Consider the following 19,307-nt stretch of genomic DNA (forward strand, 5'->3'; position numbering starts at 1 on the left):
GTTCTCTAGACCTTTAATCATTCTTGTCGCTCTTCTCTGTACCCTTTCCAATTTCTCCACATCTTTCTTGAAATGTGGCGCCCAGAACTGGACACAGTACTCCAGCTGAGGCCTAACTAGTGCAGAGTAGAGCGGCAGAATGACTTCACGAGTTTTGCTTACAACACACCTGTTGATACAACCTAGAATCATATTTGCTTTTTTTGCAACAGCATCACACTGTTGACTCATATTCAACTTGTGGTCCACTATGACCCCTAGATCCCTTTCCGCCATGCTCCTTCCTAGACAGTCGCTTCCCATCTTGTATGTATGGAACTGATTGTTCCTTCCTAAGTGGAGCACTTTGCATTTCTCTTTATTAAACCTCATCCTGTTTACCTCTGACCATTTCTCTAACTTGCTAAGGTCATTTTGAATTATGTCCCTATCCTCCAAAGAAGTCGCAACCCCACCCAGTTTGGTATCATCTGCAAACTTAATAAGCGTACTCTCTATCCCAATATCTACATCATTGATGAAGATATTGAACAGTACGGGTCCCAAAACAGACCCTTGAGGAACTCCACTTGTTATCCCTTTCCAGCAGGATTTAGAACCGTTAACAACAACTCTCTGACTACGGTTATCCAGCCAATTATGCACCCACCTTATCGTGGCCCTATCTAAGTTATATTTGCCTAGTTTATCAATAAGAATATCATGTGAGACCGTATCAAATGCCTTACTAAAGTCTAGGTATATGACATCCACCGCTTCTCCCTTATCCACAAGGCTCGTTATCTTATCAAAGAAAGCTATCAGATTAGTTTGGCATGACTTGTTCTTCACAAACCCATGCTGGCTATTCCCTATCACTTTATTACCTTCCAAGTGTTTGCATATGATTTCCTTAATTACCTGCTCCATTAGCTTCCCTGGGACAGACGTTAAACTGACTGGTCTATAGTTTCCTGGGTTGTTCTTATTCCCCTTTTTATAGATGGGCACAATATTTGCCCTTTTCCAGTCTTCTGGAATCTCCCCTGTCTGCCATGATTTTTCAAAGATCATAGCTAAAGGCTCAGATACCTCCTCTATCAGCTCCTTGAGTATCCTGGGATGCATTTCATCAGGACCTGGTGACTTGCTGACATCTAACTTTCCTAAGTGATTTTTAACTTGTTCTTTGTGTATCCTATCTTCTAAACTTACCCTCTCTCTGCTTGTATTCACTGCGTTAGGCACACCTCCAGACTTCTTGGTGAAGACCGAAACAAAGAAGTCATTGAGCATCTCCGCCATTTCCAAGTTTCCTGTTACTGCTTCTCCCTCCTCACTAAGCAGTGGGCCTATCCTGTCCTTGGTCTTCCTCTTGCTTTTAATGTATTTATAAAAGGTCTTCTTGTTTCCCTTTATGCCTGTAGCTAGTTTGATCTCATTTTGTGCCTTTGCCTTTCTAATCTTGCCCCTGCATTCCCGTGTTGCTTGCCTATATTCATCCTTTGTTAGTTGTCCTAGTTTCCATTTTTTATACGACTCCTTTTTTATTTTGAGATCGTGCAAGATCTCCTTGTTAAGCCAAGCTGGTCTTTTGCCATATTTTCTATCTTTCCTACACAGCGGAATTGTTTGCTTTTGGGCCCTTAACAACGTCCCTTTGAAATACTTCCAACTCTCCTCAGTTGTTTTTCCCTTCAGTCTTGCTTCCCATGGGACCTTACCTACAAGTTCTCTGAGCTTATCAAAATCTGCCTTCCTGAAATCCATTACCTCAATTGTGCTGGTCTCCCTTCTACCTTTCCTTAAGATCATGAACTCTATTATTTCGTGATCACTGTCCCCTATACTGTCTTCCACTTTCAAGTTCTCAACTAGTTCCTCCCTATTTGTTAAAACCAAATCCAGAACAGCTTCTCCTCTGGTAGCTTTTTCAACCTTCTGAAACAGAAAGTTGTCTCCAATGCAGTCCAGAAACTTATTGGATAGCCTGTGCCTCGCTGTGTTAGTTTCCCAACATATGTCTGGATAGTTGAAGTCCCCCATCACCACCAAATCTTGGGCTTTGGATAGTTTTGTTAATTGTTTAAAAAAGGCCTCATCCACCTCTTCCACCTGGCTAATGGGACTCCAGGCCTTATAGTTAATGGCTGCTGCTTTTCAAGCTGGCTGCAGAAGGCAGCTTTGCTTCAGGCCTAGCCCAGGCCTTCCAATGTGGCTACAGAAAAGCCATACTGCTACATGGGAGTCTGCTCCAGCTGGGATACGCACCCCATCCAACCCCTGTTGTCCTACCTGAATGCCTGGTTGTGTTACCCACCTCACGTTCTATTTCAGCAACACACACAGCAAAACTTCACAGCCTCCCAGGCGAGAGCAGGGACAATGCAACAGGATACTGCTGTTCAACAGATCAAGTCTTGTCTGAACTATCCAATAATATTACCGACACTTCCCCTGCTTGCTGGGCTGTTGGGGGACGTTTAGGGGTAAGTATTAGCTAACTAACAGCACAGCACACTTGATGGGACTGCAGGAAACTTGGCCAAACCCAAGAAAAGTGGGCGTGTGGCTAACTGAAATCATGCCGATGACAGATGTTGCCGGGTCAGAGGGGTTCAGCCTTTATTTGTTCTCAGGTTGGATACTTACAGACTATGATCAAGCGACCCCTTCACATTTTCCTTGTTAAGCTACATAGACTGCGCTTCCTGTCTCTCTCACACTAAGGCGGGTTCTTCATTCTCCTCACACTCCTCTGCAGAAGATCAAAACTTTACATGCAAAAATAAAATTGGGGGATGAAAAGGAGCTGACAGCAGCCGGTGAACAGAATTCTTTCCCCGTGCCATGTCCACCAACAGAATCCATTCCCCTAGTCAGCCGGCTCCAGCCCTGTGTGGTCACTGGTGTCGGGGTTGTGTGTGCATTCCAGGTATCTCAGAAACTCTTCCTCCATGGTGAGGTAGAAGATGGGATTGAGGCAGGTGTTGACATACGTCAGGACACAAGCAGATGCGCTTCCTATTTCCAGAACAGGCCGAGGGTGCGTAGCTGAGAGGTGCAGGAAGTAGAAGACATGATACGGCAGCCAGCAGAGGAAAAAGGCTGGGATCAAACCCAGAAGGATTTTGAGGGGCGGGGTGGCCTGGATCAGCCGGTTCCTTCCCAGCGTGGCAGTGTGAACGACGTAGAAGATTGAGATCAAGATCAAGGTTAATGGGATCAGAAACCCGGCCAGGAATTGGATGGTGACAGCAGCCTCCACTCTCCCTTCATACAGTGGGAAATTCATTGTGGTGCTGGTAGGTAGGACAAGGGATTCCCAGAAGTGACCATAATGAAAGCTGAACCCAGCTGACAGGGCCCATATCCCCAGACTCACCCAGCAGGCCAGGGAGGCCGTGCGGCATTTCTGGGCCCACTCAGGCCGTGCCGCGAGGACGCAGCGATGGACGCTGATGGCCGTGAGGAGGAAGGCGCTGGAGAACATGTGCAGGGAGGTGATGCTGCTGCTCAGCCTGCTGACCCAGTCTACGTGCAGAGAAAAGATGAAGTTGAATCTGAGGGGCAGGCAGAGGATGAAGATCAAATCGGACACGGCCCGGTTGAGGAACCACATGGCGCTGGCCGTCCTCGCCACATGGCAACTGGTGACGAATATGACGTAGCCGTTCCACAACAGCCCGGTGGGGAAGGCCACGCTGCAGAGCACCAGCAAGGGGGTCCAGTATTTTATTTTTGGAGGAGCGGCTGTCATAGTATCCCCGCTTCTCCTCAGGGCTGAGGACGGGGCAGGGCGGACGTTGTGCTGATGGAAGGAAGGACGAGCAATGAAAAGGGCTCCAGGAGAAGACAGACAGAGAGAGAGAGAGAGAGAGTGATGCAGAGTTTATGATCTCCCAAATCCTGAGCTGAACTCAGGCCAATGGCCCCATTGGCTGGAAGACCTTAGAAGAACAGAACCACAGGGTAAGCAGAGGGGCAGAATTGTCGTTTCATCTTAGCCCTGCCAAGGTACCCAGTTTGTTGTGTCTGTTCTCAGCCCCAGTGTTTTGCGTTTCTACACAATAGCGGGGATTTTAACTAAACCAAATACATTATTTAAAATAAAATACATTTGCTTCTTACTGTAAAATTGGATTTCTAGGCAACATGGTGACCTGGGAGCAAAGACAAAGACATACACTACCTCCCTATCTCCTCCAAATTCCCAAATACTCTTCTTGCTGGTAGCATCCCACAGCGCTGGCAATCCCCACGTTGGATCAATGTTAAAAATTAACGAATTATCCTTTCATCTTTTTTTAATATTCAAATGTTTTAAATCCATTGTTCTCCCGCCGGTGAGCATGTTGAAGCAGACATTTTGGGTTTAAGGCTTATGCGGGTGAGCTACTGGAGAAGGCAAAATCCCCACAGAGCCCTTCCTCCCCGCAACATGGAAACCTCCCGTGACAAAAAGGTTCCAAGGAGGAGGAAAGTAAGATAAAAAAGCCACCTGGAAAAACGCCAGAAGGAGAAGAGAGCAGGAACAAGCCAAAAGTTTTATTTTTAATGAAAGGACATTTCTAGAGTCTATTTTGCTGTATAGACCAGGAGTCAGGACTCCTGGTTTCATCCCAGACTCTGCCACTAAAATGCTCAGGGGGTTTGGGCAAGGCACATCATGGCCCCGTGCCTCAGTTTCCCCTCTGACCATTTGCCTGTTTAGAGTGTGAGTTGGCTGTGGCCAGACTCTTTCTCCCTGTGGATTGGGGCAGCACCTGGTATAACGGGACCCTGAACTCTGTCAGGGTCAGTACAATACCCGGTGAAGTCGGTCAGAGTCTGTGCAGCACCCTAAACTCTGAGTATGGGATGGGCCAGCTCCATCTGGAGGGGATGAGGGGAGGAGCTGGGGAGAGCAGGAGGGGGAGATCCAGGGGACAGCAATGTGGGGATGGGATGAGATCTAATGGGCAGCCGGAGGGTTTCTGTCTATTCCTTACCCGTGTCTCGGGCGGACGCAGCGATGCAGAGACGACCCCTGTCCCAGGTCCCCTCACGACGCCTGCAGCTCACCCAGACTGGCCCAGCCAGCAACAAGAAGCCGTTCACATGGGGGGGATCTCTGTGGGGAGGGAGCTGTGGGGGAGATCACAGCACGTGGCTGGGTCCGATCACGTCTGCAAAGCCTGGAAGGCCTCCGGCTCCCACAGCTCTATGCAGAGCTCACACGAACCACAAGCTCCCCCCGCTGGGCCCCAGCATGGTGTCAGCATTTGGCTCCCACATCCTGGGGCCAGCAGGTGAAACACTCAGGGTATGTCTACACTACCCTCCTAGTTCGAACTAGGAGGGTAATGTATGCATACCGCACTTGCTAATGAAGCCCGGGATTTGAATTTCCCGGGCTTCATTAGCATAAGCGGGGAGCCGCCATTTTTAAATCCCCGCTGCTTCGAACCCCGTGTAGCGCGGCTACACGGGGCTCGAACTAGGTAGTTCGGACTAGGGTGCCTATTCCGAACTACCGGTACACCTCGTTTCACGAGGAGTACCGGTAGTTCGGAATAGGACCCTAGTCCGAACTACCTAGTTCGAGCCCCGTGTAGCCGCGCTACACGGGGTTCGAAGCAGCGGGGATTTAAAAATGGCGGCTCCCCGCTTATGCTAATGAAGCCCGGGAAATTCAAATCCCGGGCTTCATTAGCAAGTGCGGTATGCATACATTACCCCGCTAGTTCGAACTAGCGGGGTAGTGTAGACATACCCTCAGTGGGGAGTTGGGGCTGAGACAGCCACGTCCAGCCAGGTCCCAGAAGCAGAGACACCAGCTGGGTCTCTGCTCCCTGGCCCTCCTGGCTGGGAACAAGACCAGACCCACTGGGAGTCGGCAGCTAAAGAAATCCTCATGCTGGGCTAGAGACCACACAAACCACAGCCCGGCCTCCAACCGGCCTGGGCTGCATTTCAGTTCAGCCTGAGCCCCCAGGGCAGGCAGGCCCAGGCCCAGGCTCAGGCCAGCCTGGGGCCCATCCCCCAGGAAACCTCGCTGGGGCGCAGGGAGGGGGTTTCCCCACTGGACTAAGGGTGTGAAATGTTGATGATTTCGCTCATCGAATAGTTGATGCAAATTGCATTGATTATTCAATTAGCTGCTAAGGGTGCTTCTACCTCAGGGCTGTTGCTACACTTCCAAGGTGAAAGCACAGCAGGGAGCACAGGGCCAGCTGGGGACTCAGGCAATCCTGTGCTGGCCCCGTGCTCCCTGCGGTGTTTCAAAGCAGCAGCGCCACATGGAGCCCGGGATCTGACCCCAGACTCCACATGGTGCTGCCACTTTGAAGCACCTCCTATTCCTTCCCCCTTGCTGCCTCTTTCCGATAGAGGCAGCAAGGTGGGGGGAAGCAACTAGTCAACTAGTCTGTCAACTATCCCGATTCTGGCCCTGCTGCGTTGGGCGCTGGGATCCCGTGTTTGGCTCTGGTGCCCTTTCTCCCACAAAGGTGCTGAGTGACTGAGGAGGTGACAGAGAAGGAGGCTCTGACTGGAGGACAATTAGTAGTCAGGAGCCCAGCCAAGGCGGAGACAAACTCCGGGAGCGCCGACTGTTTATAGCCTTTCTCAGTTTGCCAAACTTGCTGCTGCTGCCTGTATTTTAGGGCCAGGTCTACACTACCGGAGAGATGGATTTCCACTCCATATGGCTGAATGAAATGACTTGAATGTTCAAAAGTTAAGATACATAACTCCAATTTCTCTCATCACCTTCCCTTACTCCTCAGGAGCCCATGAAGTGTGGGAGTTGACAGGGGCATTGTCAGCAGTTGATTTAGCAGGTCCTTACTAGACCTGCTAAATCAAACCCCAGAAGATCGATCTCCAGACTGTCAGTCTCTAGGCAGGTATAAACAAGCCCTAAGACAACTGTGAGAGTTAGTTAGAACTCTCTTAGCTCACATCTCCCCATCTTCCTAGGCTGCTCTGCACACCCCACCCTTTTGCTCTGTCTCACCTCACTTTGAATTTCAGCAAGTTAATAGTTAAAAGTTCCCTTTTTTACAGAACCCTCCAAAAGATAAAAGAATTGAAAACAGAACAACAAACAAAAAACCAGGTAAAACCTTTACTTTAAATACATCCAGTCAATAAATTCTTTTAATCCTTGAGTGTGCAACAGCTGGAATTACTCCTAACTTTTTGGAAAATATGGTTGCCCAGCATCAAACATGCTGCCCCTTCTTCTAAGTCTAAGACTAATATTTGAAACGGCGGCTGTTCTTATTACCTCAAAGATTAGAATCAATATAAAAATTAGAGTTAATATAAAATAATGGCAAATGAACTGACTAAATTAACACAACAAATTTGGCAAATCTTAATATAAATTGTATCAATTTTTATTAAAAGTTTTAATGAAAAAGGTAATAACTTACCTATATGCATGTTTAACCCTTTTGTTTATTTTTTCTATTTTTTTGTTTTGTTTTATTAATCTGCTATATTTTTCAGAGAGTTTATCTGGTTTTTCAAGAACTCCTAAATGGTAGGACCACCAAATTCGGTATGACAACTGAAAGCAAGGGCAGGGTTTGGTTGAGCCAGGAAAACGGGATGTGCCTGGAATGGGATTGCTTCTCGTCAAACCAAGCAGAAAAAAGGGACAGAATCAAGACATAACTGAGCAAATATCGAAAGACTAGCCAATAGCCCATCATAAGATGGGATACTCGGGTCTCTCCTCCATCTCCGTCTCTCTCTCTCTCTCTCTCTCCTTCTCCTCCTACTGCCTCCCCCCCTCTCTCTCAGCTCTCCTCCGCCTCCTGCCTCTCTCTCCGTCCGTCTCTTTCTCTTCTCCTCCCCTTCCTGCCTCTCACTCAGGGGACCACGTAGCCCAAACAGCCACTTGTGCTGCTTGCTTTCCCGCGGTTGCCCGGCTGAGCAGCGCAAAAGTCAGCGAGCACCCAGGTGGGAGATGAAGGACATGACTCAGGCAACAGCACCGCCCAGAGGCAACAGCCAGCATTTCAGCATTACACACACACAGACATTGGGCTACGAAATATATAATACTGAACCAAGATGAGCCAGAAAAACAGGATGAACTTGCAAGAGGGTCGCTTCCCACAGAAAAGAGATTAAATGGAGAAATTTGGAGTAGTGCTCTGTCAGGGCACAGCTAACACAATTATTAAGGTTTGAAAACTAGAAGACAGTGTTATTGTCTTTAATTTAAAATTAAAACATAGCGAATGATAAGAGTTTATAGGGATGAAGAAAAATCTCCCCACATTTAATGGAATTCCCATTTAAAAAAAATTAAACTGAAAAATTTTAACAATCCCTTTCTTTAAAGAAATCCAAAATAAACATTAACTTCATAAAAATAACACTGTATTATTGAAAAAAACAGTCAGATCAATCAAGCGTGTACCTTTTCCTTTTATTAAAAAACCCACAACCTTGAGTTACAGATCTGAGCCACAAGAGATAAATCTGCCGTCTTTTTTAGTTATAAATAGACTTCTGGCGCCATGCGTTTGTAAGTGTAAGTTGTCCTGTATGTTATGTATGTTGTCCTTTGTTGTGTGCTGTGTGTCACATGGCTAGTTTTAATTCTCATTTCGTTGCAACAAAAGTCAATTTCATACCCTTTTACTTAAAAACTCCCTGTGATACCACAATATTTTAATATCATAATTTTATTATTACCATTTTTTGTAAAGTTCAAAAAGGTCTTGGGCATGTACATATATATTTTTGCCTCAACAAATAATGCAAAGAAAAAGAATCCTCTTGTATTAATCAATATTTGGATTTTTATTTTTAAATTCAAAGAATAAAATGTCAATATTAAGGTAACAAGAATTATTCACAAAATGTCAATGTCTTGTTTCAATGTTCAAATACACTTATAAAATGCCATAACAAAAATGTTTCAAAAATAACAATTTATGCATAAAAGAAACCAAACAATCCCAGCAGGTTTCCACCAGTTTTGGCCTTTGTCCTCCAAACATAACCACGCATCCTGACAGATTAATACCCTGAAAGTATTTGCACCGACCTGCATCTAAAATTCTTTTAGATTTAATTTCTATTCTCTTCTAAGTTATGGTAAAGGGAAGTAGTGGTTGCTAATGTCTGCGCCTACACACTTAGCAGGAGTGGAATTGGTACCACAAACAAATCCATTCTAAAAGCTTGGTAAAAATGATGCTACGGACTCTGTTGCTAAAGCAGTGTGCTCAGCAGGGGAAAGCAAAACACAGAAAGGAGTAAGCTGCTATTTTAGCTGGTAATTATTATATTTAGAAGTAGAGGATTTACCAGGCATTGCTTGGGTCCATGGGGAGGCTCAGGGCAGAGGTAGGGTTGCCAGCTGTCCGGTTTTGAACCCGACAGTCCAGTATTTGAGCTTTCTGTTTAGGAAACAAATTGAGAAAATAGAAATGAGAAAAGAGAACTGTCCGGTATTTTGTAACTAAGATGGAATGTCGATTGTGATGTCATGTCAAGCGTATCTGGTATTTTTGTTGAAACCACCTGGCAACCCTAGGCAGAGGGGGCAGGGCTGGGGGGCTGGGGGGCTGGGGGGTTGCCCCCAGGGACTACCCAGGCCTGAGGCTCCTGGGGGAGCTGGTACTCTGGGGGGAGGGGGTGTGGTGGACAGGGGCAGATATGCCTGACTGGATGGGCGAGGCTGGGGTCAGCCCGGGTCTGCATGGGGGAGGCTCCCGAACAACCCCCACACTCAACAACCTGTGACGTTCGCTCCTTCCCTTTCCCTCAGCTCCCCTGTCACCCCCACTGCCCCCAGGTTTTGCCTTGTTTCTGGACGGGGCGGGGGGGGGGGAATCCTTTATCCGCCCATTACCAGCTCCCTTACTTCTAAAGCAGGGATGGGCAAATGGGTCTCAGTGGCCCGCCAAGCGGGTTAATCCGACCCCCGGAGGCCCTGCCGCTCCCCTGACCCCAGGCCAATCAAAGGCCTGGGGGTGGGGAGAAGCGCATAAAGTTTCCACTACCCTGCAAGGAGATCCAGGGAACAAGGGTGGGTGGAATGAGATCTAAAGGGCAGCCGTGTCTCAGGCAGCCATCTCTTACCCATGTCTCAGGCGGACGCAGCGGCGTAGAGCCGACCCCTGTCCTAAGTCCCCTCACGGTGCCTGCAGCTCACCCAGACTGGCCCAGCCAGCAACAAGAAGCCGTTCATATGGGGGGATCTCTGTGGGGAGGGAGACGTGGGGGGAGATCACAGCACGTGGCTGGGTCTGATCACGTCTGCAAAGCCTGGAAGGCCTCCGGCTCCCACAGCTCTAAGCAGAGCTCACACGAACCACGAGCTCCCCCCGCTGGGCCCCAGCCCGGTGTCTGCATTTGGCTCCCACATCCTGGGGCCAGGAGGCGAAACACCCCGGGGGGAGCTGGGGCTGAGACAGCCACGTCCAGCCAGCACCCCAGGGGAGGTCCCAGGAGCAGAGACACCAGCTGGGACTTTGCCCTCCAGCCCCTCCCAGTTGGGAACAAGACCAGACCCGCTGGGAGTCGGCCGCTAAGGAAACCCTCGCGCTGGGCTAGAGACCACACAAACCACAGCCCGGCCTCCAACCGGCCTGGGGCGCGTTTCGGTTCAGCCTGAGCCCCCAGGGCAGCCGGACTCAGGCCAGCCTGGGCCCCGTCCCCGAGGAACCTCTCTGGGGCGCAGGGAGGGGGGTTTACCTGCTGGACTAGGGATGTGAAATGTCGATGATTTTGCAATTTGCATTGATTCTGTGATTAGCTGATAAGGACGTTTCCTCCCCGGGGCTGTTGCTTCACTTCAAAGCTGAAACCGCAGCAGGGAGCACTCGCTCCGGCCTCAGGCTCTGCATTTTCCGACAGAGGCAGCACGCTGGGGGGCAATAACAAGTCGATTAGTCTGTTGAGTATCCCTACTCTGTCCCCGTGGCGCCAGGTGCTGGGACCCCAGGTCTCTCTCTGGTGCCCTCTCCTGCACCCCACCAAGGTCCTGAGTGACTTGAGGAGGGGTCAGAGAAGGGCCTGGAAGGCGATTAATGGCCAGGAGCCCACCCGGGCAGAGACAAAGTCCGGGAGCGCCAGATGTTTGTACCTTTCCTTGTTCCCTGTCTGTACTTTAGGGCCAGCTCTACACCAGCGAAGAGGGGGATTTCCACTGCGTACGGCTGAATACAGTGCCTTGCATGTTCAAAAGTTAAGATACACAACTGCAGCCCCTGCAATTTCTCTCATCACTTTCCCTTACTCCTCATGACACCATGGAGTATGAGAGCTGACAGGGGCACAATCAGCAATCGATTGCTCAGGGCCTTACTAGACCTGCTAAATCAAACCCCAGAAGATCATTGTCCAATATGTCGATCTCTGGGTAAGTATAGACAAGCCCCAAGACAACTGTGAGGCTATGTCTAGGCTGCAGGCTTCTTTCAGTAGAAGCTTTTTTCCGAAGAGAACTTCCACAAAAACATCTTTGGGAAGAGCACACCTGGCACAATGGGGTCCTGATCTTATATGGGGTCTAGGCAGGAAGTTGAGTGGCCAAGCACGAGGGGACCTGGATCTTGCTCAAGGTCTGGGCAGTGCCTGGCACATCGGGGCCCTGATCTCGGTCGGGTCTGGACAGCACCCGGCACAACGGGGCCCTGATCTCGGTCGGGTCTGGACAGCACTAGGTCACATCTTACCCCGACTTTCTGTAGTTTCTGCTCTTTGCTTGCCTGTCTCAGGGCTGTGGTGTGTCGGGCTGGGGTGTCTCAGCCGTGGTCCCCGACGTGACAGATGCAGCTCAGACAGGCTGACCATGTGGGGGGCCAGGAAGCTGATTTTCTGTGGGTTTCTGTGGGGCTCAGCAGAGGGGGAGGCGAGGGGGGGCTGCTAGTGTCTGCAAACCTCACAGGCGCCAGGCTCCTGCTGCTCCCAGATGAATGTCAGGTCCCCTGGGGCCCCAGCGTCGCTGCAGTTCTCAGACGGACGCTCTCACAGGCCGGCCTGGTGGGGGCAGGAGCCAAGAGCGGGTGGGGGGGTAGCCACATCCTGGCAGGGGCCCCTCCCAGTCGCACCAGGGTGAGTGGGGGAGCAGAGAGGGGGTGGCGGAGGGGAGAGAATGAAGTGGAGGCCTGTTCATAGCAGAACAGCCGTCTGAGAAACGGGAGGGGAGCAGGGTCCAGTGGGTAGAGCAGTGGAGGGTGGAAGCATCTTTCCTCATGGGTGGAAATACCAAGCCAGGGTCACTGCTCCCACGGTCACGTTTCAAACCGAGACTCGTGCACGAGTCGGACCTGGGGGCTCCCTGGTCTGTTAACAGCCCGTGTGCAGAGTTACTGATTGTCAGAGCCCCGGATCCCACCCTGGTTGTAAACAAATCCCCCCATTTCGGACACTCGGTTTCTGTGGTGGGCTGGAGGCAGCGGGGAGGGACCTGGTGCGGCCTGTCTGGCAGCTGGCCACTAGGAGGCAGCATGTTCATGGACTCACAGAACAATAGAGCTGGAAGAGCCTCAGGAGGCATCAAGTCCAGCTCCCTGCCAAGGCAGGACCAATCCCAACTCAATCAGCCCAGCCAGGGCTTTGTCCAGGGATGGAGATTCCACCCCCTCCCTAGGGAACCCAGCCCAGCGCTTCTCCACCCGCCTAGGGAAATTGTTTTCCCTAAGATCCAACCTAGACCTGCCCTTTGTAACTTGAGCCCTTTGCTCCTTGTTCTGCCACCTGCCACCCCTGAGAACAGCCTCTCTCCAGCCTCTTTCCAACCCCCCTTCAGGGAGCTGAAGGCTGCTCTCAAATCCCCCCTCACTCTTCTCTTCTGCAGACTGAACAAGCCCCAATCCCTCAGTCTCTCCTCATAGGTCATGTGCTCCAGCCCCCTCATCATTTTGGTGGATGTTTACTGCACCCTCTCCAAAGCATCTGCATCCTTTCTGTACGGGGGAGCCCAGAACTGGACACAATACTCCAGATGTGACCTCATCAATGCCAAATAAAGGGGAACAATCACTTCTCTAGATCTGCTGGCAACGCTCCTCCTAATACCACTTAACATGCCATTAGCCTGCTTGGCTACAAGAGCGTCCTGTTGACTCATCTCCAGCTTCTCCTCCACTGGAATCCCCAGGCAGTCGGTCCCCAGCCTGTAACAATTCTTGGGATTCTTCCGTCCCAAGGACAGGACTTTGCACTTGCCCTTGATGAACCTCAGCAGATTTCTTTGGGCCCAGTCCTTTTGTCTCTCTAGGTCACTCTGGACCCGATCCCTGTCCTCCGGCATTTCTACCTCTCCCCCTGGCTTAGTGCCACCCTTGAACTTGCTGAGGTGCAACCCATCCCCTCGGCCAGGTCATTAATAAAGATGTTAAATGTGACACGTTGTCACCATCTCACTGGATAGAACCTTGACCAGCCTTGGACCATTGTGTGTTTTGGGTGGATTTTCTGTTCTAGGGTCCCTTCTGTTTCGTGCCCAGCGCTTCGCCCAGCCCCACCATGTCCTACCCCCAAATCACACCCAGTCCCAGTGTCCCCACCCCCACACACTCTGCTGTCACAAGGGTGCTCCGCTCTAGCTGAAGCTGTCGAAGCTCACAAGACACGTACTTCTATTCTAGGGCTACTCAACACGCCACCTGTACGTTTGTGACTTGTGGTGCCATTTGGGTTTACACAGGGTGTCATGGCTCCTTCCCCACTCTGGCATGATAAATGCCGAAGTGGGGGCCAGCAAGTGTACCCCAAAGCCTTATCTACCAGGCTTTGGTATAAAACTTCCCCCAAGATCTTAAAAACCTAGATCTTGGGAATAAAACTTCTGCTGCCACCACCCAAATGTTGCTAAAGAAACCAGGGGAAAGATCATTTGGGAAATCTTCCCCCTAAAACAAAAATCAGGGCACACAATTAACCACTGCCAGGTTAATAAAAGAAAAGAAAGAACTTTTATTATTACAACAATATTCTGGTTGCAAGTATAATGACTAGAGAGGAAGGTAACAAAATATACTCCTGGAGAAACTCCATGGGCCTAGAACTTAGTTACAAAGAAAAGCCAAAACATCTTTTAAGCAGGGCCAGATCTCAGATCCCATACCCAATCCATAACACAATAAAACCTAACGAAACTGCCTAAACTTTACCCCACTTACAGAAAATGAAGAATGGTGCCTTGGAGAGAGAGAGAGACATGCTTGTCCCTCTCTGTAGCTGCAGAGAACTCTCTGAGACAAAATGGAGCAAGGAAAAAAAAACCAAATTCCTTTGTCCCAGTTTGAAAAGTCCCACCTACATTCCTATTGGTCACTCCACCTGGCTAGGTGTAGTTAACCCTTTAATCCCCAGGCTGCTGGCTAACCCTCATAATCATGACACAGAGCTCAACATGCTAACCATGGGTGAGAGCCTTTGAACACGGCCTCCCCTGGGAGCACGCTCCACAGTGGTGAGGCATCAAGACGCAAGCGGACGGACTGGCTAGAACAGGGGGTCAGGGTTTCTAGCCCCCAGGGAGGAGGTGCCGGGAGCACCAGTGCATTGTGGGAAGTGCTTTGTATTCATGCCCACCAGTGTGAAGGAAGCTATTTGCATATATTTGCATGTCTAGGCAATCATAGTTAGGTTGCGGACCTCAGAATGTGCTGTAAGTATCGTCGTGGTCCCTGGGGCTCACAAAGTTGAGTAGCCCTGTGTGAGTCTCTAAGGTGCCGCTGGTCTTAAAACCCCCCAATTGTTCTCAACCCTCACCAGGAGATGGAGGTCGATTCTGGGAAACTCCAGGCCAATCCTGGAGGATTGGTAACCCCAGCTGTGACCTTTGGCCCCACTCCTCTCCCTGGACTTTAGATAGAACCCAGGAATCCTGGATCCCTGGCTCCCCTCCCCTGCTCTACCCACTAGACTCCTCCCGGAGCTCAATTTCAAAACAAGACATCTTTTACTTTCATGACAAGGGCTTCTAATGTGCTCGTCACCCCTTTGAGAGACCCCACTGCTACCACGAGCTAACCTGCCCTACAAAGAATTCCACCCTTATTGAGAAGGTCTTTTTTTTTTGGTAAACAAAGAGAGCAGATGCTTCTGTTCCAGATCTCTACTGCCTGTTGCCCTGTCTCAGCCCCCTGTTCCGACACAATTTCCAGCCCAGAGTTCTGCAAGCCCCGATATTTTATTTGGAACTTTCAATAAAAGGCAGCGTTAAGGAGAGAAGCAGGGGAAGAAGGTGTTTGTGATTGTTCTCAGAGACCAAATGGAAGACCAAATGAAGACCAGATGCCTGCCGTGGGGTGCCCCCCACATCACTCCTGGGTATAGAAAAGCCTGTCTATGGTCGTGTTGCTGAATGCATTTAATACAGAGAAATCAGTGAAGGATCTGTTTCATCCTTCTTTGGCTTCCGTCCATCTGCATGGATGCATCGGTTCACAGTGTTTGAAGGAAATTCAGGGGGGAAGGACCACATGAGCCTAGAACATCTCTGGCAAGGGCATATTGGCACCAAAAGAGCTGAGTCGGGATCATGTACATGGGACGGCAGATTCTTTAGGGTCCATTTTGCACCATTTATGATGGGAAGAGGTTCGTGCTGACCCCAGCTGCGGTTCCCAGTTCTCAGAAGATGCACGGCTCCTAGGTGGCCAGGGATTCCATCTCCATGGTGGATTTGCTCTTTGTGTAGGTCCTGGTGCTGGCGGCATCCTCGTTGAAGGCTCTTTCGAAGGTGGAGAAGAGGGACCGGCACAGCTTCTCCTTGAAGTTGTGACCCATGAATACATAGAGGATGGGGTTGAGGCAGCTGTTGATGAAGGCCAGGCTGGCTGTCAAGGGGCGGCCTATGATGATGGCAGTGTGCAGGCTCTCAGTCCAGTGTAACTCTAGGAAGGAGAAGACATGGTAGGGGAACCAGCAGAGGAAGAAAGCCACAATCATGGTGGTGATGACCTTGAGGGGCTTACTAGACCGAGTCATGTGGCCCCGCCTTAGGCGGACCAAGATGGCGCCGTAGCAGCACACGATGACGGCAAAGGGGATGAGGAAGCCGAAGACAAAGTGGCTGATGGTCATGGCCTGGTGGTTCATATAGGTAATCCTCTCACTCTCCTCCAAGGTAGCCCCGTCCGGGGTCGTGTTGAAATTATAGTAGCAGTGGATGATGTCCTTGTTATTCGGAGAGGGACCCGTGTGGCGGAAGTAGAGATTCGGAGAACACAAAACCAAGGCCAGGACCCACACAGCCAAAGCTACCAATAAAGCCAGGCGAGGCGTGCGGTAGTTCTGGGCCCACACCGGGAGCGTGACGGAGATGCAACGGTCTATGCTGATGACCATGAGAAGGTAGACACTAGCGTAGAGGTTGAAGAAGGCCATGGCTGAGTTGATCTTGCACATGGCCAGCCCGAAGGGCCAGTGGAAATCCATGGCAATGTAGGCCACGCTGAGGGGGAGGAAGAAGGTGAAGATAAAGTCAGCCACGGCCAGGTTGAGGAACCAGATGGTGTTGACAGTTCTCTTCATCCGGAAACTGGTGATGAAGATAACCAGCCCGTTGCCCGTCACTCCGAGCACGAAGGCAATGGAGTAGATCACCATGGAGAGCCCATGCATGCTCTTTGGCAGCGCTTTCTGCTGGTCATCATCTTTATCTTCTCCATAATAAGTCATGGGGTAATCACTCCAGGAAGTTGTGGGGAGGGCGGTGCCCTTCACAGCCATGGGAGTGTCTCCTGTTCTCTCCTTTGGACCTTTCTCCACCTGGAACACACCAACACAACCCCTCCGTTAGTCATCTCCCCGGGCAGCCTCCCAACCAGTCAGTGCCTGGGCAGGAACACCAGTCTTTACATGGACTCCTGTGGCCTGTTGCCCACTGTGACAGACCGGGCCGCGTCTGGGCACAACTGAGGCGTCCGCTCAGGGCGAATTGCTCAAATCCGGGGCTCCTTACAGCCCCCAGACTGGTGACCTCTCCAAACAGGCCACAAACCAGTCTCACAGAGCGCTTCAGCTGCCTGCCTGAAGCCTCACGAGCAAAACCCCTCCGACAGACCAGCAATATCCATGCCCCAGATGGCCCCGGGCCTCATACACAGGTGGAGGGGTCCTAGCACCCAATCCCACCTACCCCGAACAAGTCCTGTCCGGTTCCAAGAAACCAGCCACAGATCTCTGGTCAATTTACCCTCTGGATCTTACCCACAAATCACGCTGGGCCAATCCTTTAGAATCTATATCTAAAGGTTTATTATCACAAGAAAGAAAAGCCTGAGAGTAAGGTTGTTAAAGTACAGTACGTTACATGCACCGAATCTCCCAGTCCTCGATGCAGGCTCTAGCAGAGATGTTACAGCTGCTGGTTTAAAAGTCCTTGTTGCGCATCCTAGCATCAGGATGGGTTCACAGGTCTTCCGGGCTCTTCGATCCCTGCAGTGCTGCCTCTGGGATGAAGTGCTGAGCTGAGAAAAAAATGGCATCGACCGCATGGCCCCTTTATACTCCTTCCTGGCCTCTTCTAGTATGCAGCAAGTCACCTGGTCAGAGGCCAATCTCTGTGTTTCCTGTTGGCTGCTCTCAGGTGACAGCCCCCATTCTTTGGGTGTGTCCTTGGCCCATCAAGTGCCATTGTCCCACAGGGCCTGGCTAATCAGCCTGTCCATAGCAATGCTTAACCACATTCAGAGAAATATTCAGCTTTCACACAGATTACAGATTCCTACCTACACACACAGACATTATATATTCACATAAATAGCGTACATAGGATCAGCAAACAATAAGCTCCCATTCAATACCCCACATGGCTCCCTTTTTTACCAATTTCTGAGGCCAACACCCCCGCCTAGGGGTGCAGAAGTGATCTGGCTGCTTCCCTCCAATTAGGTAATGTGACACCCACATTGACACTCAGCGAGACACTTGAACTAAGACGATAGAGGGAGGGGCTCAAGAGACGCTCCTGGCACCTGTCTGGTAAAGTAACTTACTGTTTTCCCAGTCACTAGGTTTGGTCAATGTCTCCCAACTGAAGGACGGTGATAAATTGGAGAGGACTCAGAGAAGCATCATGGGAATTATTCAGATATTGGAACCCCTGCCTTCTGAGAGATTTTCAAAAGGATGGCAAGTGTTGCATCCAATCGGAATTAGTGGGTGAGGTTTTATGATTAGCCTCCCTTTCAATAAGGGGCATTTCTGGTCACTGGTGATTCAGAACTCCCCAGGGAACAAAGTGGTTTCAGGTTGAACCACAATGAAAGATTTTCACAATTTTAAGTGGCTGAAAATGTCAGGAAAAATCAGTTTGGGATCCATTTCCTTTGAGCAGAACCGAACCATATCGTTTGCATCTTGAGCAATTTTAATGGGTTTGACTAATTTAAAACTTGATATTCCCAAATGAGGAGTCATTTCGAATGGACACATTTTGTTTCCAAACATGTCCTGTGGAAACCTTTCAATCTGGGGAGGAAATTTGTTTTTTGGCAAGATGTGTGTGTGGGGGGCATGTCTGTGTTACATTATTGGATTCTAAAGATCACTGTTGCACCCATGGGGGGTGTTTGCCCCAAAAGTCTGTACAAAGGGGGCCAAGTGAGGTGTCACATGAAAGCTTCTGTTCTGCTGATTCAGTGGGTGCTATTCATGTACTTGTCTAATGTCTGAGTGTGGAGTTATCATTAGGTACTCTGTGTTGATGCTGGACAATTCCCTGTCTGAGGCAGAGCCATGGGCAAGGAATGTTCAGCCAGTGACTGCACTAATTAGCAAGGCTCCAGGGACAATGAATCTCTAGGTGCTAATACACAGCTGAGGAATGTCTGGATCCCTGCAAGCCGGCCAGGAGAATACTTGCTGACTTGGGACACAAGGATGGGTCAATGGACCATTGGCCAGGAGGATGCCAGGGGAGGTATATAAGTGCCATGTGGCACCCTCCATCTGGTCTTGAGTTCAGCTCCTTATCCCAGGTGCAGTTTTGAATGCAACAATGAGCCAGGAAGAACCGTGGACCCATCCTGACATAGGATGTTCACCAGAGACTTTTAAGATAGCAGTTTGTAACATCTCTGCTGAGAGCCTGCAACAAGAACTGGGTGATTCAATGCATGTCATGTATTATCCTTTAACCACCTTACTTGCCTGCTTTTCTTTCTTCAAGTAATAAACCTTTAGGCTGTGTCTAGACTGGCAAGTTTTTCTGCAAAATCATCTGCTTTTGCGGAAAAACTTGCCAGCTGTCTACACTGGCCGCTTGAATTTCTGCAGAAGCCCTGACGATCTCATATAAGATTGTCAGTGCTTTTGTGGAAATACTATGCTGCTCCCGTTCGGGCAAAAGTCTT

The 19,307-nt window shown here is 49.9% G+C and overlaps 2 protein-coding genes across 2 annotated transcripts; both read right to left on the bottom strand.

Moving 5' to 3' along the window:
- Window positions 1-1,237: 1,237 nt before the first annotated feature.
- Window positions 1,238-3,761, bottom strand: LOC142819686 (chemerin-like receptor 1). The gene has a single exon (XM_089772648.1). The coding sequence runs from the start codon at window positions 3,737-3,739 to the stop codon at window positions 2,855-2,857; it is 885 nt and encodes a 294-aa protein (XP_089628774.1). The 5' UTR covers window positions 3,740-3,761; the 3' UTR covers window positions 1,238-2,854.
- A 9,936-nt stretch (window positions 3,762-13,697) lies between these two features.
- On the bottom strand, window positions 13,698-16,712 carry LOC102452196 (chemerin-like receptor 1). The gene has a single exon (XM_006113691.5). It carries the CDS (start codon window positions 16,678-16,680, stop codon window positions 15,598-15,600), a length of 1,083 nt encoding a protein of 360 aa, XP_006113753.2. The 5' UTR covers window positions 16,681-16,712; the 3' UTR covers window positions 13,698-15,597.
- Between the last annotated feature and the right edge of the window lie 2,595 nt (window positions 16,713-19,307).

Source organism: Pelodiscus sinensis, chromosome 22 (assembly GCF_052426305.1).
Source record: "Pelodiscus sinensis isolate ZL-2025 chromosome 22, ASM5242630v1, whole genome shotgun sequence".
NCBI lineage: Eukaryota > Metazoa > Chordata > Testudines > Trionychidae > Pelodiscus > Pelodiscus sinensis.